General features: G+C 37.8%; 1 protein-coding gene across 1 annotated transcript in view; it reads right to left on the bottom strand.

Annotated features, from left to right (window-relative positions):
- Window positions 1-23,107, bottom strand: part of TECRL (trans-2,3-enoyl-CoA reductase like) — a 1,073,904-nt gene extending 1,050,797 nt beyond the window's left edge. Inside the window, exon 1 of the mRNA XM_044060983.1 lies at window positions 22,599-23,107. Within this exon, the coding sequence (XP_043916918.1) occupies window positions 22,599-22,769 (171 nt within the window). The 5' untranslated portion in view covers window positions 22,770-23,107. The remainder of the gene's footprint in view (window positions 1-22,598) is intronic.
- Window positions 23,108-25,100: the final 1,993 nt, after the last annotated feature.

The raw sequence follows: 25,100 nt of genomic DNA, 5'->3' as shown, positions 1-25,100 counted from the left end.
ATACCTTGCACAAAGCATATTTTTAACAGAGAGCAAAATGCAAGCTGTGATCACAAGTGATTTAATATCTTCTCATAAGTCTATTAAATACAGTGTATTACAGTTTTGGAGAAATTGCTGAAATTCTTTGGACTACCAACTACTTAATAGATACATTCTTAGATTTTAAGCACAGGTGTGAGATAGGACATGAATATGTCATATATCCGAATCATCAGATTATATCACATCAGTATCATATATCAGACATTGGCATGTCTGTTGCCACTGACTTATAACTCATAGATGCATCATCTCTCCAAGCACAATTCAACAAAGATAAACCCCTCAACCCCTGTCTTACATGAGAAAGTACTGACAGTGCAGTGTCTAGGCATATGCTCAAAGTAATTCCTTTATTTTGGGAGAGTTCTTCATTCTTCATGTTTCTACAACACGAAGTTGGTAAATAAATGGTCAGGTGTAGGGGTTTGTACCCCTTAAAAAAACAGCTTGCAACTTGACGAGTCATAGTGGCATCACTGTTTTCTGTTTAGTCAAGAGGATCAGGATTATCAAGCAAAAAAATTAAATATGGATGATTTTTAAAAAGAAAGGAATTGCAGTTTGTCTTAGCTTATGAAACAAGGATCACTGAAATAAATATACAGTACTTCAGGGAGTCTGGAGTGGTCTGTTAGGTAGCTGAAATCTTCATGTCAAGCAGCATTTTAAACAGGGTATAAGAAATAATAGTAAACAGGCTCATACTATTAAACTGATATCTATTGAAACACTGAAGATGTGATAAAAAGATTATAATGCAGTAATACCTTTAATGGTTTTAAATTATGAATAAAATGCTAATTGGGAAAAAATCAACTGACAATAATGCCAGAATATTTATTCAATCATTCTTCCATTAACTATCTAAGAATGGCAAGGCAGGTGGAGGACACATTCATCAAATTTAAGCGAAGAATATATGTATATGACTATAAAAGGAACTGTAACTTAATTGTCAAAAGAAAAAAACATGTATGAATATTTGATGTGCTATATACAAGTGTACTAAACAAGCATTTGTTTATGGTTTAATTAGGTAGACTACTTTTGATGTCAGAAACGAACAGGAAAAAAAGAAAGGTGGAATTTCAATCAATAAAAATAATATTGGTGTACTGAAACTTCAAAGAATGTACATTTGAAAACATTTTCAAAATGAAACATATATGAACTGCTGTGTCTTCTTAACTTGGCTACTGTCACATGGGGTGCAATCATAAAAATAAATAGTCCAATTTGTTCATTAGAGAAAAGAGTACTTTAACAATGACTGCAGCCATTATTAACACTGTCGTGAGTGAGTTTGAAAACAGCAGGAAAGTTAAGATTTTTAACAAGTGTCTGCTGCCTTTCACAGTATAGCCTCCTTCAATCACAAGTGTAGTCCCCCAACTCCAGGCAGAGCATGTTCTAAATACATTTGTACACATTTACATACATACATGCATATGCAATTGCATATATACATACATACATAAACTCTTAAAATTACAGGGATATGTGGAAAAAATAACCAAATAGACATTCTGAAAAAAAAATGAGAATACATCATTTTTAAAACAACTTTAAATTCTAGCACACCTTATTCTTTAAAATAATGGAGAATTCCTGACTATGAAGATATGAACTCTGTAAGAAGTTTAAAAGAGTTTAAGCCACAAGGAGCAAGTTATACAGTCTATAAAATTTTAATGATTTTTAGAGTCCTAGAGTCCTCTCGAGTGGTACATCAAAGAAGTCAAATGATTTTTTAAATATCAAGACAATGCAAAGGTTGTAGTTGGTATTCTCTAGATGACACATGATCTATGGCAACAACAAACCTCTTTACCAGTGTTTCCGTGACACAATTATGCAAGCTTATGTATGTGCACACGCAAACACACTGATACTCACCAAATAATCTGGTTACTAGTTTTGTCACATTTCCTTCCATGTTTACTCACTCTCTGTGGATTTGCAAAAGATTTATTCTACATTCTGAGTGGTAGATTTCATTTCTGTATACCTTGGAAGGGAAGAGAGGGTTGTTTTAGGTGCAGTCTCTCATTCACCCTCATATCATGAAGCATGAGTGATTCCTACTGATCAAAATGAAACCAACTAATCACTTATAGGTCATCCAGTTAGTTATTTTAAAGTATAATAGAAAGTTGTGCAACAGATATCCTGTTATCTATGTTACAGGAAAAACAATGGCATCTGGATGAAGAAGGAAAGTAATTGCAATGTTTATAACTAGATTTCAAATGAAAGTGTGAGGTCGTCCGCTGTGATTCTTGGACCACTGAGACAGAAAATATTGAAAGGAGGATTATACATACAGTTAGTTTGATCTTGGACCACTGAGACTGAAAATATTGAAAGGAGGATTATACATACAGTTAGTCCGACTGTGCAATATCTTGGACTTTTCCCTTTACTCTGAGGTGCACCAGTCTCAGCAACAGTGTGTGTGTGTGTATGTGTGTGTGTGTGTGTGTGTGTGTGTGTGTGTGTGTGTGTGTGTGTGTGTGTGTGTGTGTGTGTGTGTGTGTGTGTGTGTGTGTATGGGTACCTGACTATATAGAGAAAAATTACATTATTGAATGGCAAGTGACTGAACACAAATGGTCAGTCACCAGTCGATCTAAAAGCAAGATTTCAACTTGTTTTTTGCACCACCACCACCACAATCCCTGAAATTATATATACTAACTCTACTATTACAATATAGTGGGGAATCGGTACATACCCTGATCCCAACTGTGCCACAATATTGCACTGTAAAAAAATCCAGTATATTTAATCAGCTGATTTTTGATCATCTGTACTGGTATATTTCCCTTTGACTATTGGTACTCTCAGCAAATTGTTGGCAATCCTTGCATATAAGTACATATATAAACATATGTGTGTGTGTGTGTGTGTGTGTGTGTGTGTGTGTGTGTGTGTGTGTGTGTGCGTGTGTGTGTGTATGTAAATATAAACACACACACATGCACATACATGCACACACACACACACACATATATATATATATATATATATATATATATATATATATATATATATATATATATATATTATATTATATATATATATATATGGTTCCCTTTCAAAACATCTAAAACCCAAAACATCTAAAATCATAACATCGACACCATAACATCTAAAACCCAAAACATCTCAAACCCATCGAATTTCATAACATCTAAAATGTGCATCATAACATCGAACACTACATATCACATGATAATAACATCCCCTCCACATATAATGACACCAAACTAACAAACACACTTTTTACTACGTTTCACACTCCCCCGTAAATTAAATATACCAACTCCATGATCACACTACAGTGGGAAAAAGTTAATTTCCTAACCCCACTGTATCACGATCACCATAAAGAATGTACACATAATGTGTATATCACTTAACTTGTATGGCCTAAAAAACACATACAGAGTGGCAAAATAAAATCTATATAAATAGTATAAATTCCTACACTATATAAATAACTATAGAAATAAAAACTATAACATCTCATAGTGATACCACAAGAATAACAGATTAAACTATAACATTTACATGTTTGATGATACACTATTACATATTATACATTTTAGATGTTATGAAATTCGATGTTATAGGTTTTAGATGTTATGGATTTTAGATGTTATGGTCTTGATGTTTTGATTTTAGATGTTATGGGTTTTAGTTAGCATTGCCGCCTCACAGCAAGAGGTTCTCCGGTTCGATCCTCGGCTGGGGTGCCTTCTGTGCAGAGTCTGCATGTCCTCCCTGTGGTCACGTGGGTTTCCTCCAGGTGCTCCAGTCTCCTCCCACATCCCAAAGACATGCTGTAGGTGGATTGGACACACTAAATTGGCCCTAGGCTTGAGTGCATGCATGTTTGTGCCTTCTGTGGAAGGTTGGGCGTCGGGCTGGCAACTCGACACCATAAAACTCCACTGCCAATCATGAGTGGACGGCAATCCGCTGTGGCGACCCCTAACTGGGAAAAGCCGAAAGAAGAAGAAGATATAGATATATACTGCAGGTAGATTTATAAGGAACATATGTATGCAGAACACAGCCTCATCCCATTTCAGAGGAGTAGAGGGCAGAACAACATTGATAGCATTAAAATAAGTTGTGAGATTCACAGTAATACTTTGCTGATTGCATTGTACTATTCAAATCTGTAGTACTCGGAATTCCAGGTTTTGAACTTTCAAAGGAGAGCCATTTGTTAACAGTGATGATAGATGCAGCAGTCAAGAATCCTATCAGCTGCCTTCTTAAGAATGATCCTAGATGAATGAATGCAAAGCAAATAGAATGAGAAAGGAGATCTACAGTTAAAAAGGAAGTCCTCAAACAGCTTGAAATGTTTCAAGAAAAAAATCATTTTCTACATGAAAATGCATTAATATTTGTTGCCAAAGAATTAGGATTTTTGCTTGGAAAGGTTTGCGTAGGTACTTGTATACCCCAAGATACTCCAAGGAATGTTTCCTCAGTTAGACAGCAAACGCTGAAGGAATAATGGGGAAGAAAGATGTACCTGAGAGAATATACTTCGGAGTGTAATATGTTGGCAGAATTTAAAACTCCCCTGCAGAGTACTCTGTCAGGAATACTGGGCAAGCCAGTGAGTGTAATTAAGGAAATTAGTTTTTTGAGTTGGGATACAGGATCTGGATTGCCTAGACATAGTAGCACCTTGCTAAGGATAATTCTTGTAGCTGCCAGAAAAAAAGTAATTACTAGAAAATGGAAATCAAACCAATCATAGCTGAAGTAATGAATATCGTTAACAGATAAAAGAACAGGAGGTGAGGTCTTTAAAAACGGTGGGAGTAAATTATATAGAAAAAAATGGAAACTGTGGGATCAATGCATGCAGTAAAATGTTTTGGAGGAGGAACGAGGTTTACGAGAAGCCAGGAACTGAACAATTTATAGGTTCATAGGTTCATAGATTTATACTAGGCTATCTGCCCTAAGGCATTTATAAGCCTAGCCCAAAGTCATGTGGCTTACGCCACCACTTAGGTTAGAAATAATGTGCCCATTAGTTTGTTGTGCCTCTGTCCAGCAGTGACACAGAGATGATTCCTGGGGTAAACCTACGATCTCCCATCCACCGGTCAAGATTTCTCTTGAACAGAGCCAGCGAGGTGCTCTGCCTCACATGGACCGGGATTTTATTCCACAGCATGGGGAGTCTCTGGGTGATAAATCTATCCCTCCAGCACGTCCTATTTATATCCGTGCTAAGGTTTAAGTCACTTGCTTTAGTGGTTCTGGTGGATTTGGATTTTTTGAGGTGGAGCATGTCCATTAATTCCGGGTTGGTCATGGCCTTGTATGTCAGGCACAGGTCACCTCTGAGCAGACGGTATGCAACTGAATAGAGTTGGAGTTTCTTCAGTCTGGCAGTATATGGCAGGTTTTGGAGTCCCTTTATCCTTTTGGTGAGGAACTTTTGGAGTCTCTCCAATTGCTGCAGGTGTCGGGTGAGATACATCCCGAATGGGGCATTGTACTCGATCATTAGTCTGATAAGTGAAGAGTACAGGGGAACAATGACCTCACTTGATCTGGATGTGAATCCCTTCATGATCAGATGGGCAATGTAGAAGGTCTTTCGAACCACTTTAGCAACGTGAGTGTCAAACGAGAGGCCACTGTCAACCTGGGTACCCAGGTCCCTGATAATCTCTTCTGTGCTTAGTGGGTTGCCATCTATATGGTAGCTTGGGGTTACCTTGTTTTTCCCGAAGGGTATGACTATACACTTTTTTGCGTTTAACTTCAGGCCATGGCTCTGGCACCAGCTCTCAGTTTCCGTGAGACCCCTCTGAAGGATGTCTGTGTCCGATGTACTATCCACTATGGCACCCAGTTTGCAGTCATCTGCAAACTTTGTCAGCCATAGTCCTCCTATGTTTGCCTGTACTTCTGAGAAGTAGATGCCGAACAATAGGGGGCCAAGGACTGAGCCCTGTGGGACACCACTTGTAACCGGCTTGGAGTCTGACATGGCTCCAGCAACTCTAACCCTGTGGGTTCTGTCCTTTAGCCAGTTTGCAACCCATCTTGTGACATATGGGTTTACATTTAAGCTGGTAAGTTTCTCTATGATACCCGAGTATTGTGTCGAAAGCTTTTGCAAGGTCAAGGTAGGCTGTATGGACTGCCTTTCCCTCATCAATGGCCTTGGTAACTGTTTCGAAGAAGTCGACCAAGTTCAAAAGGCAAGATCTGCCCTTGACAAAGCCAAACTGGGTTGGGTCCAAGGTCTGCAAGTCCCCTATGTCCTTGTTTATGAGTTCCATTATGATCCTCTCCATAGCTTTGCAGACCAGGCTTGTTAAGCTTATGGGGCGGTAATTACCAGGGTCGGTAGAGGCACCGCCTTTGTGGAGTTGGACCACAGTTGCTGTACGCCACTCCTTGGGCACATGTCCTGTGGTAAGGCTAAGATTAAACAGCTGCCTTATGTGCGGGTTTAGCTCTTCATTGAGTTCATGTAGCATACAGCTGGGGACACCATCCGGTCCCATTGATGCTGTGTTTTTAGCTTTAGAGAGAGCAGCTTTCACCTGCGCATTTGAGATGTCTGGGAGGCTACACTCTGTTGGGATAGTTATCTCTCCTTTTGGGGGGGAGAGGGGGGTGAAGTTTGCGCTGAACCTGTCTGCCAGTATGTTGGCAATGTCTGTGGGTTCAGTGATTTTTGTATAATTTTGGACTAATTCTGAGCATATTTGGGAGTTTCCACCCAGGTTTCTGACATAGCTGAAGAAGGCCTTATGATTGTCTTTTGAATCTATGGCAATTTTTTTCTCAAAGTTGGCCTTGGATGATTTTATGAGGGATCGTAGTTTCTTGCTAGTACTGATCAAGGATGCCTTCCCTTTTTGGGATTTTGCTCTATCATGTAATAGCTTTCTCCTCTTATTGTAAAGTTTGTTTATGGCTGGGGTCCACCAGACTGGACGTTTGCCCTTGGTGGAAAGAGTCTTGGTTTTATTTGGGATTGCCTGATCCATGCAGTCCTGAAGGTGTTCATAGAAGGCATTTGTAAGGGCTTCCGTGAGATTGGGTTGTGGTTTCCATTGGCTCGGGGGCCTTGAAGGATACCACACCTGTCTTGAGTAGTGTGAAGTTTGCTTTAGAGAAGTTCTTCACTGTGGTTTTTTTTGCTTGGGGTGGGGGCGGGATGTGGATTTCTAGTGAGATTAGTTTATGATCTGATCTCACCAAAGAGGGATATACTTCCGGTGTGGAGCATTTTGTCCCCATGTTTGTGATGATGAGATCTAGTATATTTTCTCCTCTTGTGGGGATGATGACTAGTTGTTCCATGGCATTTGAATTTATGAACTCCAGGAACCTTTGGGCTAGAAAGTTGGGGCTTGAGTAATGTTCCCAGTCTATATTCGGGTAGTTGAAGTCACCCAATATGATGGTGTTTGGTGATACATTTATACCCTCCAGTGTCTTCAGGAAGGCTGTGTGGGTTTCCTGAGTTTGAGAGGGTGGCCTGTAGCATGCTACAAATTGTAGAGCAGTTTTGCCTATGGTTAATTGCACATGGATGGTTTCTGATGCTTTGTGCGTAGCCACCAAACTGGAGGTGTGGGTATCCTTGATGAATATGGATGCACCCCCTCCTTTTGTGGTATGGTCCGGGTTTTGGGGCCGGAACGCATGATATGAGGTAAAACCTGATAGTGCCGGGGTGCTCTCAGGAGCCTTGAACCAGGTTTCAGTCACAGCACAGACATCGATGTTCTCCATACTGAGAAGGGCCTCGAGTGCGTGCATTTTGAGATTTAGACTTCTGGCATTGAGCAGCATTACCCTTAGTTTCTTCCAGTTTTTGTTTTCTAGGGTGGTAGGTTTAGAATTTGAGCCTTGCCTAAAAAAAGCACTATGGGGGTGGCAAGAGCCTTAGCCAATATATAATATTAGATTTATTATATTGTATAGAGCAATAACTGTGATGTATAATGTTTGTAAATGTGAACTTGTTAATATGGTTTGATTACTTTTATATAAATTTACACTTGCCTATGTCACACATGATAATTTAATAAAGGTGTTAAAAAATTGCTGGCTATATTATTTATAGGAAAATAATGTCCATACAGGTATTATTAGACAGAGGTACAAAGAAAAGGTCACATAATGGAACTCATGTAGAATAGAAGTTAGTGGGGCAATGGCTAATTATAGGGTTAATGAAGAGTGTTTTGTAAACATAGCGAGCCTTGGCCTAGTCTACAACACACCACATTTGTAATCCCACAATCTATGAATAGCACCACAAATCTGTATTTCAGTACAATTGTATGTGACCAGGTATGTGAAATTATTGCTATCATGTGTTAAAAATGGGAAATGCTAATGCCCATTACAAGAACATTTTAAGACATATTTTCAGGATTTTTTTTTTCTTGAAGAGAACTTCTCATTTATGGCCTGCAGGATGCAGTGTTAGTTGTATGTCACACAGAAGGTAAAGTTAATTTAAAAAGAATGGCTATAATCAAAGTGGCCATCATGTTTGATGTAATCTAAGCATAACATGGTGGATGACTATATCGAAGGCCAAAGTCCTTTGCATAACTGGGTACTGTCCCAGAGCAGCAGTACTGTATGGACAAAATTCTCAAAGCCTCCTTTCTGAGTTGTTTATTTCAACGAGTATGTACTTCTTACTAAAAACTCATATACTGACTTTAGTATCTTACACAGTGAGAAGAGTGTCTCTTTTTCCTCCAAGACAAACGCCATACTTTATATAGCATGGAGTACTATATCTTTCTGTGACTGTCTAAATAAAGAGCTCATTCACTCCCATGAGACTCACATACTTACATCTAATCCAGTAACAACACTTAACCGACTCATTCATTAACTCTAACTGTGACTACTTTCTTCCATTTGTAACATGCTTAACCACAACCCCAATGTTCTATTTTACTATCCCCCTTCTAATCCACTTACTCATGTACCTTTGCTGTCTACAGCCACCCCTTACTTCCTGACCTTGTGGAAACAAGCCCAATTGCTGTTCTCCTTCTTTTCCCTTTGTATCATTCCTTCATCTTAACTTACAGGGTAGTAAAACACCCCTATAATGTAATAACACTCACACTGCTAATAATGTCTGCCTCTCTGCTCCTCTTTCTTCATAGTCTTGCATCATACCACTCTCCACTGTTTACACACCATCCCCCTAATCTAATCCTCTTATGTACTCCACCACCAATACACCCCTTAATATAACACCTAACATCTACAATACATCTCACAGTCATCTCTTCACACTTAAATATCTAAACTGCTTACTCACCCTACCCAAAGCCATGCTAAAGCTAGATTAAAAGACAATGTTGCTCCTTACAACAAATCACCTATGTGGTGATATTCACCCTAACCCCAGCACATCTAAACAGATGTCAAACAAACTACTCATGCTGTACAACACAACCCACAACTCAGAAAACACCAACTAACACCACTGGCTGCTCAACCCAAACTGCATCTCAACAGACATTTGCTACCATTACTGGCTTGAAAGGAGTCATTATCAATATCCTGAAAACTGCAATAAACTAGCAGAATTCCATGCTTAAATAAGCATTTACTTCATTCCTTAAAGTCAAAGATTAAAGATGAATATATTCTCCAACCATGCAATAATATAATCAGAACCTAGAAAATAAAGAAAAATAGTATTGGTGTTGCAGCTCGCTAGAGGTTACACACTACCCACATACTATCCAACAGTTTTGTGATGTTGGGTTCCTCATCACAATCCTCACAATTAATAACTACAAAAGTCTGTACATAATTGCTTTCCACATCACTCCTGGGCAAAACCCAACCACAGCTGAAGAGATGTTACCATGGGTATCAACCTACAATCCTTAAAAAATGTTATTCCAGATTATTTAAATATTGATTACCAAATTCCCTAAAACTACTGTACACTTGTATGGCTTTAATCAGTCCATTAATGTACTAACATTATATCATAAGTCAAGTGATAAAGCTTATATATTAGACTGTACATCTACCCTAACAATTTTTCATCCTCAGGGACCATGCAGATGGCATGAGTCATCATTATCCAACATTTGCTATCAGAATAAACACCCATGTACCTAAGCTTCATAGATACAACATGGCACAATCTATCACATTTTAATCCAAAAGCTTTTACATTCACCTTAAAAGTTATAATTGGTTTGTTCTGAAAACAAAATCCAGTACTGTGTTTCTCAGCATTTGTTATTCTAGGGGAAAAAAGACCAGCCCAGTCCATTACTCACTTAATAGTACCCTTCAGCGATTGCATCAATATTTAACATATACTTCATTGCCATGATAACCACTCAAATAAAAATAGTTCATCCGCTAACTCAAATATCTATCAAAAAACAAATTACTCTTCCACGTATACATGCCATATCAACCTCCTCCATTAAAAAAATACAAAAATTAAACCCCGCGACTCTTGCTCCAGACATCCTTCCCACAGAGTATCTCATATTAGCCACAGATGGTATAAACTGCCCTGTGTGGCTATTAATAAATAGATCCATCAGTCAGTCCAATGTCCCATCCCTTTGAGAAACAATTATTCCCCTTCTACATAAGGGTGAAAAAGCACTTATTTAGTAAACTTTAGGCCATTACAACACTGTCTCCTTTGTCCAAAATCATAAAATGACATATCCACAGATGTCTTTAACACCTCCTTGACCCATAATGTCTTCCCACTTCTCAGTATGGCTTTATCCAGGACACAGTACTATCAATACTCTTCTCAACTTTGTCAACACCATTACCCAAGCAAGAGATAATGGTAGCCTGATCTTTGCTTTTTGTTTTGACTTACCAAAAGTCTTTGATAGTGGGCCATCTGCCAAAAAAGTTGTTCTCAGTGTAAGTCTGCCATGATTCTTAAAGACCTGCTCTCAGTATAAGTGATTTACTTTGGTGTAAAGCCTATCTATAAACAGGCTTAGTACGGGTAGCAGATTCTAAAACACCTGCTTTCAGTATAAGTGGCCACTTACACTGAAGGCATATCTTTTGGAATCAGGGCTAGTGTCTCTCATCCCAAATTATTTCAACAGCTATCTTCTCTGTGTCTCTTACTCCCATCCCCATAGTGATTCTACACTTACCTATCGGACCAACAACAGTCTGTTAAATAGCAAAGTGCCTATTTAGTTTTCCTACCTTTTGGGATCCTCCAAGGACTGATTCTGGGTTCTCTGCATTTTAATTTTTTCACAGCTTTCATACTCTTTCCAAACACTCATCCTTAATCCAATATGCTGACAACTTGACCCTCAACTCTGCCAAAACTATGTCCCACCTTCAACATATAACCCAGCAATTTTTTACCTCCATAAAATCATGACTTGATAATGCAGAGTTCCTTCTAAAGCAAAAGGAAACAAAACTATTTCTCTTTCTTTCCAAGACAGACAACCTGAATAAGGCTGTCTTCCCTGTTACCTCCTTAAATAATGCAAAAAAAAAATAGAAACTCTCTCTCATACAAAGCTACGGAGGGTCATTAAAGATGACAGATTGAAACTCAGAACACTTTCTGGAATAAAACATTCCCTCACAGACAGCTTCAAAAAACACTTGGTGCCTACCTTCCTCTTACCATCATTACTATATTGCTCTCCAGTCTTGACAAATATACAAGCCACACTTACATCTAAATAGTACAATAAAGTGACAAGTTTTACAACAAACTAGCCTTACAGGTACACCACTGTATTGCCTTAAAACAACTAAACTGTCCTGATTTACCTCATTACCTCACCTACTTTCAGCAAACTGTCCCCCGTTATATAGAAGACTGTTCTCAAAAATGGTAATGCTGCCAGGAATCATTCAGCATGATGAACAATCAAAACAATAATGTTCACAAAACGACTTCGTAATGTTCACAGGTCAAATAACTCAGCAGGAAATGCTACATTCTCAACTTACATCACTAAAATATGGAACTCAGTCTAAATTGCACTTTGGTTAACTGATAACCTCCTTACCTTTAAAAACTGATCTTTGCTCTTGCTCAACCTCTGAGCAACCTCTCAAAACATAAATATCATTTCTGACTGACATCTGTTAACTTACCTGGCATAAACATTTTCAACTACTACAGTTCTAACAAACTACCTATCCTGGCCTATCACCAATATCTCTGTACAAGATTTCATTTACTCACCAATTTAATAACTTTGGTCCTCACCATTCACTATTTCTATCTTAACTAACACTTTTTTTTAATCTAAAAAAGCTTTCCTTTTCCTGTCACTCATCTTCTGCTTCTTTCCATCCATAATTTCATGTCTCTATTTGACACTCAGCCTCTCCACAGCTCACCTCTAGCAGGGAAAACACAAATACAATACTATTTATACCATTACTACTTTTTCATGTAAGTACAATATGTAATCACTACTAATTCTTCTACTCTCTCTCTCTCTCTTTGCTGTACTATATGCTTTATGCTCACAAACCTTCCTAACTACATGTTATACAACCTAGTAAATTCAGCTTTCTTTTTAAATCTCTATTCATTTGAGCAACTGTTGACTTTTTTGTTCTATTGCTGTAATTCTTGTATGGCTATTTTGGTTATGTTTAATACAGTTGATTCTATGCAATGTTTGTACTTGTATAATCTTTGTAACAGTGCATTTCATGCCATTCATTATGGATGTATGTTGTATTTGTAGTCTTTTTCTGCCCAGTTGGACTTTCCTGGTCAAACAATGTTAATAAATAAATGCATATCTTCAGTATATGATATTTACTAGAGACAATGATTAGGAGCAGAAGAAGGAAGCATCATCCCCTCTGGTCTTTGCAGAATACACCAAAGTTTACATGATTGTTAGGGGTTCAGCAGACAGTGATAGGGGTTCAGCAGATAGCTTATCTATACTGAGTGCAGGAACATAGGTCTATATCACCTAATCAAAATGGCTAATTATTGAATGCCTTTTCACTAACCACTAAATATCAAGCTCCCATTTACGCGAATGGCCAATTCACCAATTGTTTCCTAGGGAAAAAATCGATAGGCCAACCAAAAACGACACCCCACTTCAAACATAGCAAAGTGGGGGGCTTTGCATCCCACACCCCCCAATGCAGGGGGCTGTGCCCCCCACACACTCCCTAACTAAATATACCAACTCTGAGATCATACTACAATGGGGAAAAGGGCAAATCCACGACAACAGCCAAGTGATTTTTTTCCATTGGAAAAAAAATGGTGAATTGGCTGTTTGTGTAAATGGGAGTTCGATATTCAGTGGTTGATGAAACAGTGTTTGATAATTAGCTGTTTCTATTAGGTAATATAGACCCCTGGAACATTAAGAGGATTATGGATTTTATTCCATCTTCCAGTAGAAACACTGAAGTCAAGAGTCAACAGTTGGTCCTGCATGTCTGAGCACACATCTTTTAAATGAAATGTTAAAATATGACCTCATTTGCCCAAGTTGGTGGTAGTTCAGGTGGATGGAAAAGATCAAGTAACAGTCCTTAATTCCACCATCCTGTTTAAATTTCCCTAAGAAATATGAATATTACCAGAGGTTTCCTTGGAAATGTCACAGGACTAGTTGGAAATACATTATCAAAAAAAATTAAATAGCTAAACCTGGTTTATAATTCAAGAAAGAAGTAAGATTATAAAAAAAGAGACTGTGTCAAAAGGCAGGCATAACTCTTGAGCAACACTTAAAGGTTCTGGAAATAAATAAATGATGTCACAGAGAGGGAGTCAAATTCCAAAAGAGTTGCTCTCAGTGTAAGCCTGCCCTGATTCCGAAAGACCAGCGCTCAGTGTAAGTGAGTTACATTAGTGTAAGGCCTATCTATAAACAGGCTTACTGGGGGGGGGGGGGTGATCCCAAAACACTTGTTGCCAACCTTCTCTCAGTCTAATTAATCGCTTACACTGACAGCAAATCTTTTGGAACCAGGGCCCAAGGCTTATCCTGGGACAAATAATTTTCCAAGTTTCATGGTTATACTGTGCTCTTCAGATAGTAAAAACATGCCTGATCTCTAGAACATCCAACCTTCTTTTGTACCTCTGACTACAGAAATTACTGAATTGCATCATCCAGCTTTTCAGTTCAAAATGACCTCTTCTCAAAAGGTCAAAAATCTACAAGATCGTCCTGCATCCATGGCACAGAGTGAGAAAGACCTAACTGTGACACAGGTGGCCCATGTCCAACTAGTGGCACAGGTGATGGAAGGAGCAGTGTGGGGAGGGTGGGAGTGAGTGGCGATTGTTGGCTCGCTCAGCATGGGATGTCGGGAGGGAGGCATCATTAGCTCAGCAGCAGGCTAACATCTGTTGGTAACCAGGCAAATGTAGTAACTAAATCTAATGGAGGAAGTGCAGCTCCACCAGCTAGTAATATACGAATAATCGACAGAAAAAGTAAGTAGCACTAGGTGAATAACCCTGGATGCTGACCACACTGTCCACTTTGGTTTATTCTGTACTGATCATTTCTCTCCCCCAAAATCTAACAAATCAGTTGGTATGCTAAGATAATGTAAATATTCATAGAAAAAATGATGGAAGCAAAGAAAAAAATGTGGTGATACTCTTTGTGAATCTTTCCAGGCAGCTGTCTAACTAGAAACTCTGAGTATAGTAAAAGGAAACTGTAATCCCTCAACAGAATTTCAGAACCACTTTTCAAGCCTGCACTACACATAATGGGGTCTTCATCCAACAACTTCTGTTTTTCTCCCCTCTGCCATCCTTTGGTTAACACCATTATAGATTACTTTTCTACCTGAGATAGAAGAAACATTTTTAGTACAAGACGTGTGGTACAGAATTTTCAGTGGACTTGCTTGGAGGAAACATTATGATGAGCTTCTCAGTTTTATTACATAGATCAATAGGATCATACTAGACATGCAAACAGAAGGAAATTGATAACAGTTTTATTTTATTATGTGTGATACATACTGCTTGTCACCCACTGTAGAGAGCTAGTATTGTCAATCATGAAACAAATTATTCAAGAATTATTCAACAAATTAATTCACCTTCTCCACAGTATTAAACTTGAAGAATCTTTGTGTCGCATTCAGTAGAGGTGGGCAATCTGTAACCCGCAATCACGTTATGTTACTACAGCTACGACAGAATTCAAAACACTAGCTTATGGTCTTATGGTAATTAGCACCAGCAGTTTTTGAATCCCCCCCCCCCATAGACAATTTAGTGTAACCAATCAACTAGCTTGTTTTGGGAAGAAAACTGGAGAATACCTCCACAGACATGGAGGGATCATATAAACTTCACACAAGTAATAAGTGGAACTCAGGACTGAACCTTGTGGCTTGGAGTTGAAAGACAGAAGTCTTATATTAACAGACATTGATTAGGAACTGCTTGAACTATATGGTATTGCTGAATGCTGTTTGTTAGAACAGTTAGTGTTAAAAAAAAAACTCATCTCACATCTTTGAAGTACACTTGAAAGCTACAAAAGTATTAGGTGCAAAGAAATGAATAACTTCTGGAACTCCATTTTCTATATCAGTCCCTTGAATTTCTAATATTCAGTCTCATCATTGGATATATAAATTGGCACATTCAAGAACTGCTAGTCCCAAAAACGGGGTGATTTCAATAAGCTGTTGATTGTGGTTTCTGCAAGCAGCTGTGACACTGCATACTAAAGTAAAACACATCATAAAGTTAACTTAAGACAGTAAACTATGCATTATGTTTTACAAGGCTATCCTAGTTTCTTTAGCACTGATATAAATGTTCATTTCTTTGTTATGCTTTGTTTTGTTTTTCTGATTCATTAAATGCTTTAAGAATTTTGATAGTCTTTGCACATTTAATTATATTAAGTATGTATGTATAATTTTGGAACTTTTCTTCTCTGGCCTCAAATAAAAATAGGTCATGAGCAGTTGACGAATCAGGTCCTCAAAATACAACTAAGTAAATTAGGTGCTGTTTTCAACCAAGGCTCTTTTAAATTTATTTCTAAGAAACAATTACTTTCAAGCCTTCTTTCATGTTTTACTTCTCTTCTGTACTCTGATTGTATTTACCACCAACTCATTTCATTCCCTAACATAATAGTATGATATTCTTCAAAAGTAGGTTTTCCTACGGCTTCCTTTATGTTTGTTGGATGCATAGTTAAGTGGGATACAATATGTGGGTCTATATTAAATCGGCGAATGCTTAAAGAAGTGAACGCTGATTTTTCGACCCAATGTAAGTGGAAGCTTACAATCCCAAACACTTGGAGCAGCGATTTCTTTTTCCCAGGGAAAGAAATTGCTGTTCCACAAAAAAAAATAAAATAAAAATAAAAACTTCAAAACATTACATAAAGTGGGGAGCTTTGCCCCCCACACCCACCAATGTGGGGGGCTGTGCCCCCCACATCCCCTACTTAAATATACCAACTCTGAGATTGCACTACAGTGAGGAAAATGGCAAAGTAACAGAAGCAGCCAAGCGATTTTTTTTCCCAGGGAAAGAAATCACTTATATGCTGTTTCACTATTTTGCTGTTTTGTGCTTTCAAGTTCGATCAAGACACATTCGAAGGATTGCATCTTTAATTATATAATAGGAACCCCAATATGCTTGCAGATCCATTACTTTATTTTAGGATGTTACTTGAGTGGCTTGCAGAATTGTAGTTAATGTGAATTTAAATCTATTTCCAAAAAGAAAAGTGGTTTCCTTGGTTATTTTGTGCAGTTGATCATCTAAATATATATTTTATGCTTTGGTGTTGTAGAATATGTTCTGAGAAATACATCCCTGCTTGCATTATAGTTTTCTTAAAAAGATTTCTATGGAAGTAACTTGTCTGAACCCCCAAATTAATATGAATGTCTTAAGCTGACTGCTATATACCCAGTGCCTCAGCAGATCACATCCTTCCTTTACCTCCATCTGTCCTTTTATTCCCAAATCTTGGGTTCCTTAATGGAAAACCTTTCTGTGAATAAAATTATCCATTTCTTCTGAGTATTTTTACAGGGAGACTAACTGAATGCTACATGAGACATGAAGTGATACCATTTTAAAAGGATAAGCTTTCCCAGGATAGAATGAGTAAGACTCTGCCACCTCTGCCACCATGTATAACATCAATAATTAGCAGGGACAGGTCCCTGGAAACCATCCCATGCATAATTTAATGGAGTTTTAAATTCCAGGGTATCAGTTCCCCTAATGAGACCAAGAAGAGTTCCATCGTACACTGTACTTATGTGTTGTGGGTGACTGGCCAATATGGAAACATTTTTATGGACTTGGTTGACAGAGGCATAAAAAAATCTTCCTGAGTGCATCATAGCTGTTGTCAGTATACAGATAGGGATCCCTTTGAGTAAAAGCACATGTATCATATTCCTACAACTGTGAAGACCTTGTGAACTGAATGGGGTGGCTGCAAAAATGAACAAAAGGAGCAGAACTGCAGTTCTTGGTAAGTTTAGCTTATGAGTATTAAAATGTTTTCTTATTCAAAGAGCATACAGATAGCTAAGCAGGATTCAAACTGAAATCTTGTAGGCATTTGAGCTGTATAGTCTCAACTTAAAATGCTTGTCCCATGATAAGGTAATTTTTAAAATATGTAATGTGTTGCTATGTGGTTTATAGGAAGGCTAAAAAATGCAGACTTCATCCTGAAACAAAATAATCTCATATAAAATCAATCTAACTGCTAACAGAATAAATTAGATAATACAGTATATCTAAGATTACTGTCCTGCAAATGTTTTGTGCTGCTTCTTTCTCTAACAAATTCCTGGCTTCACACTACTTGCTATACTATCAGTCTCTTTTTCATTTCAAAACTAAGACATTTTGAATACAAAGTCCATTGTTACTGAGACCACCAACTAACAACATCTCTTATAAGTTCAGAGATTCATAGGTTGGTACTAAGCTATCGGTCTATACAAGCCTAGCCATAACAATTCCCTGGCTATTTCTTCTCACAGTATTTACTTCCCTGGACCCCTGTCTAGCAGGGCAACTGACATGTTCTCTGGGGTGAATTTCCTATCTCCCATCCAATCATCGAGGTTCCTTTTGAAGAGGGCCAAAGAGGCACTCTGTTTGACGTGTATTGGCAGTCTATTCCAGAGTCTGGGGAGTCTCTGGGTCAGGAACCTATCCCTCCAGCATGTTTTGTTCATTGTGATGACAAGGTTTAGATCCCTGGAGCGTGTGTCTCTGAGGGATTAGGATTTCTTTAAGTGTAGCATGTCCAACAGCATCCCCAAGTCTATAACTGGCTTATATAAAACTTCCACTAAATGACAGATCTCTAAATCTGTACACCCCAGTACACCAGAGCACATTAAAGGGACCTCCAAAGTTTGATGACACATGCCAGTTCTGACTTTTTGCATATGGCCTGTAATGGTGTCCCATCATCAATGTCTCCACTGTCATCCATCATACAGGTAGTGGGAAAATTATTTTTCTAGTTCAGAATTCCAAAATTCCCTAGACATGCATTGAGTAATAGTAAGGCAAAGATGTGGGAAGTCACTAAAACCCATGGATATCAAGCATTATTTATATCTCTACCCTATGGAAATTGCAGGAAACCTATTTGGTGATTAGTGGGAGTACAGTACAAATCATAGCAAACTGCGTTTATGTTTCAGTTTTGCTGCATTTCATATAATACTTTGAAAGAGCATTTATGAAACTATGAATGTTATAACAGGTAGACTCCCAGCTTAGTCCATATAAGCAGCAAATGCATTTCTCAAGCATAGCTTTCAGAATGCTTTTTCACAGAAAAGAAAATACAGAATTATACTTTCCTTTTTCAATGGTAGGTGCTAATCTGGCATTCTAATGGCAAAGTTTAATACAGCAAAGTGCAGTGTGATTGACATTCAATAGCAATTACATATCTCCTGAAATAAAACAGGTCTACAGTAATATGGAATCTCTCACATCTTCCATCTTACTAAGCTCCAAGACTAGAGTTTTCTCTCAGACTGAGTGACTGCTGTCAAAAGAAGATGCTTCAAAATGTATTTGGCAGTCTACTCCAGAGTCTGGGGAGTCTCTGGGTCAGGAACCTATCCCTCCAGCATGTTTTGTTCATTGTGATGACAAGGTTTAGATCCCTGGAGCGTGTGTCTCTGAGGGATTGGGATTTCTTTAAGTGTAGCATGTCCAACAGCATCCCGCAAGTCTATAACTGGCTTATATAAAACTTCCACTAAATGACAAATCTCTAAATCTGTACACCCCAGTACACCACAGCACGTTAAAGGGACCTCCAAAGTTTGATGACACATGCCAGCTCTGACGTTTTGCATATGGCCTGTAATGGTGTCCCATCATCTATGTCTCCACTGTCATCCATCATACAGGTAGTCGGAAAATTATTTTTCTAGTTCAGAATTCCAAAATTCCCTAGACATGCACTGAATAATAGTAAGGCAAAAATGTGGGAAGTCACTAAAACCCATGGATATCAAGCATTATTTATATCTCTACCCTATGGAAATTGCAGGAAACCTATTTGGTGATTAGTGGGAGTACAGTACAAATCATAGCAAACTGTGTTTATGTTTCAGTTTTGCTGCATCTCATATAATATTTTGAAAGAGCATCTATGAAACTATGAATGTTATAACAGGTAGACTCCCAGCTTAGTCCATATAAGCAGCAAATGCATTTCTCAAGCATAGCTTTCAGAATGCTTTTTCACAGAAAAGAAAATACAAATTTAAACTTTCCTTTTTCAATGGTAGGTGCTAATCTAGCATTCTAATGGCAAAGTTTAATATAGCAAAGTGCAGTGTGACTGACATTCAAGAGCAATTACATATCTCCTGAAATAAAACAGGTCTACAGTAATATGGAATCTCTCATGTCTTCCATCTTACTAAGCTCCAAGACTAGAGTTTTCTCTCAGACTGAGTGACTGCTGTCAAAACAAGATGCTTCAAAATGTATTCACCGTATCACTGGATAAGAAATAAAATGCAAGTATCCCAAAGATTCCACTATTTTTTTTTCAAATATAATTTTTATTACATTTTCCTCTTTTTTATGCAAAAAAAGAAATAAAACAGAAATATATAAGAACAAGATACCTGAAATTTCAGTGTGCAATAAGCATATTAACATAGACAGGACATATACCATCAGTGATCAGTTAACAATATGCAGAATTAGCTAACAGTTTAATTGTTCACATTTAATTGTTAGACAAAATCTACTCAGACCTATTTTAATCTTATTAGAATCTGTCATTGAAACAGTTTCATCAAAATAGTATAGCCTACCTAACATTAGGTGTATCTTGTAATGACTAGCCTACCCAACATTAGGTGAATCTTGTAATGACTATGTACACTATATACAGTTGATGCCACCTCTGATGTTCAGTATGTTTGCACTTCCTTGACCTTTCCCAATTTAAGATAAGTAAACGTTATGCTAATGTTTATTTTCTTTTATTTTTCCCTATTTGTTTAGAGTAGTATTGGTGTTATAGTCCCTTGTCTATAGACAGGTTTTACCTTAAGATTTCTATAAGTATTTTCCGATATTTCTGATAATAGGATAGTTTTTTTTGGCTTCTTGTGATTAGTTTGCTGGCTAATGTGTATTTCATAGCCAGTCCTTTAAATTCATCTCATGTAATTTTAGTTCTATCTAGCCAATTTTGAGCTATGTAGGATTTCATCATTGCCTTCTGTGCGGAGTCTGCATGTCCTCCTGTGGTCGCGTGGGTTTTCTCCGGGTGCTCCAATTTCCTCCCACATCCCAAAGACATGCTGTAGGTGGATTGGACACTCTAAATTGGCCCTAGGAGTGAGTGTGTGCATGTGTATGCCTTCTGTGGAAGGTTGGGCACCAGGCTGGCAATTCGACACCATAAAAAACTCCACTGCCAATCATGAGCGGACAGGTGATCCGCTGTGGCAACCCATAACCGGGAAAAAGCTGAAAGAAGAAGAAGATGATTTCATCATTGCACACAATGTTATTATGATGTGTTTGTTTTCATGTGAAAAGTTGGTGGGGAATACATGTAAAATTGCAATTTCCCATGACAGAGTAGATTTAGTGTATCCCTTTTTTTTCTAATTTGGTTCTTAATGAACACCATAATTTATAACCATTCTTGCAGCTTCAGAAAATATGTAGGGTATCAGCTGTGCTGTTTGGACATGTGGGGCAAAAGGGAGAGAGAGAAGGATTCATTTTACTTAGAAAGAGTGGTGTATGGTAGGCATTATTGTTAATCATAAATTGGGTATATATTAATTTCATTTGTATTTTTAACAGTAATGAGAAAAACAGTTTATATCACTGTACTCAATGAATACATCTGAAGTAAAACAAACTTGTACTTTCTTGACCAAGTGTAAAGCAAATAAACAGAAGGTCTGTCTATCACAGGCTTACAGGATAAGCTGTCAGCTATAACAGTTAACTAATAGTAATCTTCTCTGTGCTGTTGCTTCATAGTTCCCCAAATATGCAAAATATAAAGGAAATTATCTTATGAAGTGTGTTTAATTATCTGGTCTTTTTAATGAACTGCGTTCAAACATATCTGCAAACCTACATTTAACAAGACATCATTGGAGGTATACAGAGTCCCCTAAAAATAAAGATGTTTCATCACAGTAGATCTTGAATGGCTAAAATGCACATGTCTTTAAAAATGTATTTAAAAGCAAGCTAGACTTCACCCACTATACACTTGCTAAAGTGTAAGTCATTTGTTTGCTTTGAAAGCTACACATAAAATGTTTTACATTTACCTCATGGGTGGGTACTGATTAAGAAACAGAACAGGAAAGATGTTCGACTGCAGATAATTACAGGGCCCAGCCTCCTTAATCACACAAGACATTACGAGTGCCTTTTAAAGTGTAGATGTATGCACACAGTGAGGTTGTCAACTGATTACGATCATGCTTTTTGTAAGTGGGAGGTGCAGGTAATGAAACCATACATAAAGAAGTACAGGAGCAACTAATATTTGGTTATTGATACTCACCAGGAATATTTCCTTTTTTATAATGTACTAAATGTTAAAACACATTGCTAAAAAAGATATATAATGAGTACCTTTTTTTTTGTTTGCATATTTAAGCACATGCACATATGAGGAAACTGTGCACATGTTATAACAGTAGCCACGTACAGTGAACAAGTTGCATGTTATGAAATGAAACTTTTTCTTTCTTTTAATCCTCATTTGCATTATTTTCTGCTGCTAGTGAAACCTTATTAGTGACATGTGTGCTTTAAGATGTAATAAGTGTACTAAAACTGGAAAGGTGGTACTATTTGCAAGATGTCAATAAAAAATATTATTTTGCAATTTCTTTGATAAAAAGTTAATACAGGCCAGCAAATTACTTTAAAAGGTAGAAAAAAATAGACCTTTCATGGAAATGAGCTCATAATCAAATACACTCACCTTTTCCAGAACACAGAGTTGCTGTTTAGTATTGGCATCAAGTATTTCAACATCATAGTAAGGTATTTTAGAATGTCTGCCTGCTAAGGAGGGTCTCAAATGGCCTGCCATAATCGCCAGCTCAGAAAAGCTTAAATATGCCTTCATATGATTATGCTTTGCAGATGACATGGTTTCTCATAAAGTAATTCCCTTGAGTTTGGTAGAAAAATATCCAGCCGTTTCCTTAGCTGTAACCAAGGAGCACCGTCTTATACACCATCTACACACATTAGTCCCAAAGGGAAATGTGTCACCCTAGCTTTTAAATAGAGGCTTGGGCAGTTGATACACCAGAAAGGTCAAGTGGCATTCCTTTCTCTGTGCCCAATCTTCTGCAGCAAGGCTGAAAACATGGCTGGCTAATCTATACCTATATTTAACTTCCCATTGTCTGGCCCCACTGCAATTTTCTGTTTTCGACACAGAACAGTTTTGGAAGCAACATGTTCAGAATCATACATTTATCTCTTTTCCTAATGTGACAAGCTGACTGATACGAGGGCCGAAAAGAACACAGGAACAAATTGCACTTAATTCCATCCCTTCTGCCTTTCCAGGACAGTGGTATCTCTGTGCAGCCTAAATATAGCAATGAAACACATTTGCCAGCAGCTCTTCTGATCATATCTTTGTGGCAGTGAATATGTAAAACAACTTTGTCTGTCTGAAAAGTAGCAACTTCAACTTTTATTTGACCTTAACATAATTTCCTTTCCAGACCTGAAGCATAATGGATGACAGTCCTAATGAAATCAAAGTAATAAATAATCGCTTCTCAAAAAATTTTCTTTATATTCTTTGTGATGCAAGGCATTCAAATTCTGGGTACCAGCCATTTATTTTTCTTAACTATACAAACACGTTTCATCAATAATCATTTGTGAAGAGCTTTACTTCATGTATAATAGTTCTTTCTTAATTAGATGTGGATATTATAAATAAGTCAACCTATATTACAATCTTTCTAGCTATTGCTTCATGTTCCTTATACCAAGGCAAAAAAAAAAGATGACAAATGCTAGACTGGATGCTCCTCTTGTAGGAAAGCCATCATTGTGTGATTGTATATACTTGCAATGACTGTGACAGAAACCTTTGTCATGCTTTCCAGCAGGCAGCATCATAAAATCAACAGCTTTACTAACAGACATTCTCAACATAGTATCTGACAGCAGAACAGAACATTCATCACATTGTAAACTTGCATTGCTTAAACTGCTAGTATTCATATGTATCAGTCAAGGAGGAAGTGAAACCTCAACACAACAGAAAGATCATAATGATCCCAACACACTGTGCTATTCCATGAAACGTGTTAACACACTATACAAAAGAACATAGCATAGTCAATTTCGTGGCTGACTATGTGAAGCATAGTGATTTTCTTTGTATAAAATATTAGCACAGCATTGAAGGACACAATTTTATTTCAGGAGAGCATGGCAAATGACAGAAGGGAAAATCAGTTGAGTAGTGAATCCTTTCTAGTATCTAATCATTCAATTCCTGTCCCCGTCCATTAGCAACCACAATCACCTTTGGCCTAAAACTGGCACATAAGAAACCAACATTAATAACCTTCTAACCAAAAGCACAGCAGAACCTTGCAACTCTGCAAACTGAATTTATTAATGAAGACAGGGCACCTAGCTGTATTGGCTGAGCAAAACCCTAAAACCCTATAATTTTAGCTACATCCCACACCAATGCCCTTTTCACCACATGAGATAAATACTTCCCCAAAGACATCCAGGCTCCTGAAGCACAGTCATAATTAGTAGTTAACAAAATAATTAAAAGCCTTGTATGGATTGAGAGAAAAAGCATGAACAGTATGGAAAACATGACTGAACAGAAAACATAGTGTATGTTTTATACTACTAAGAAACCTAGCTAAAACAAAACTGGAAGACATACATCTAGCTTTCTAAAGGCTACATAAAGTGGTCTACATAATACAAAGAAAATGTTTTGGAACATAGTGCTTAATTTTTCATTTTTTTTTGTCCTGCCCTCCATCATCCGATTGGTATTGATACCCAGTGCCCCAAATCCACACTGGGTCATCCAGCTACTGCACATTCCTCAGACTTAGTCCATACTCTGCTGTGGTCAGTAGTGGAACCAAAGGGTATCCAGGAGGTTTCAGCCATCCACATTCTGTTCAGGGGGATTTTTTTTATTATGCCCTAACACTTTCTCCATCACCTCCCTTACATTCACCATCTTTGCCTAAGTGCTACTCCCCTCATTGCACCATGCCTCCCCTTAGGGAATGTCATCAGTGAACGTCCTCCTCCTGGGATGGGCCTGCCCATCTCTCTCTGCCAGTGTCTCAGGCATTAATCAAACCTGGGTCACCTGGCTCATAATTAGGGCTTTATCCTCTATGCCATGGTGCTGGCCTAACAGCCTCAGAATCCTTGACATCTTAATTAATTCTCCACTCTTCCACCATCT

Source organism: Protopterus annectens, chromosome 2.part0 (assembly GCF_019279795.1).
Source record: "Protopterus annectens isolate FY-2018-M chromosome 2.part0, PAN1.0, whole genome shotgun sequence".
Taxonomy (NCBI): domain Eukaryota; kingdom Metazoa; phylum Chordata; order Ceratodontiformes; family Protopteridae; genus Protopterus; species Protopterus annectens.
This window is presented reverse-complemented; position numbering and strand designations above follow the sequence as displayed.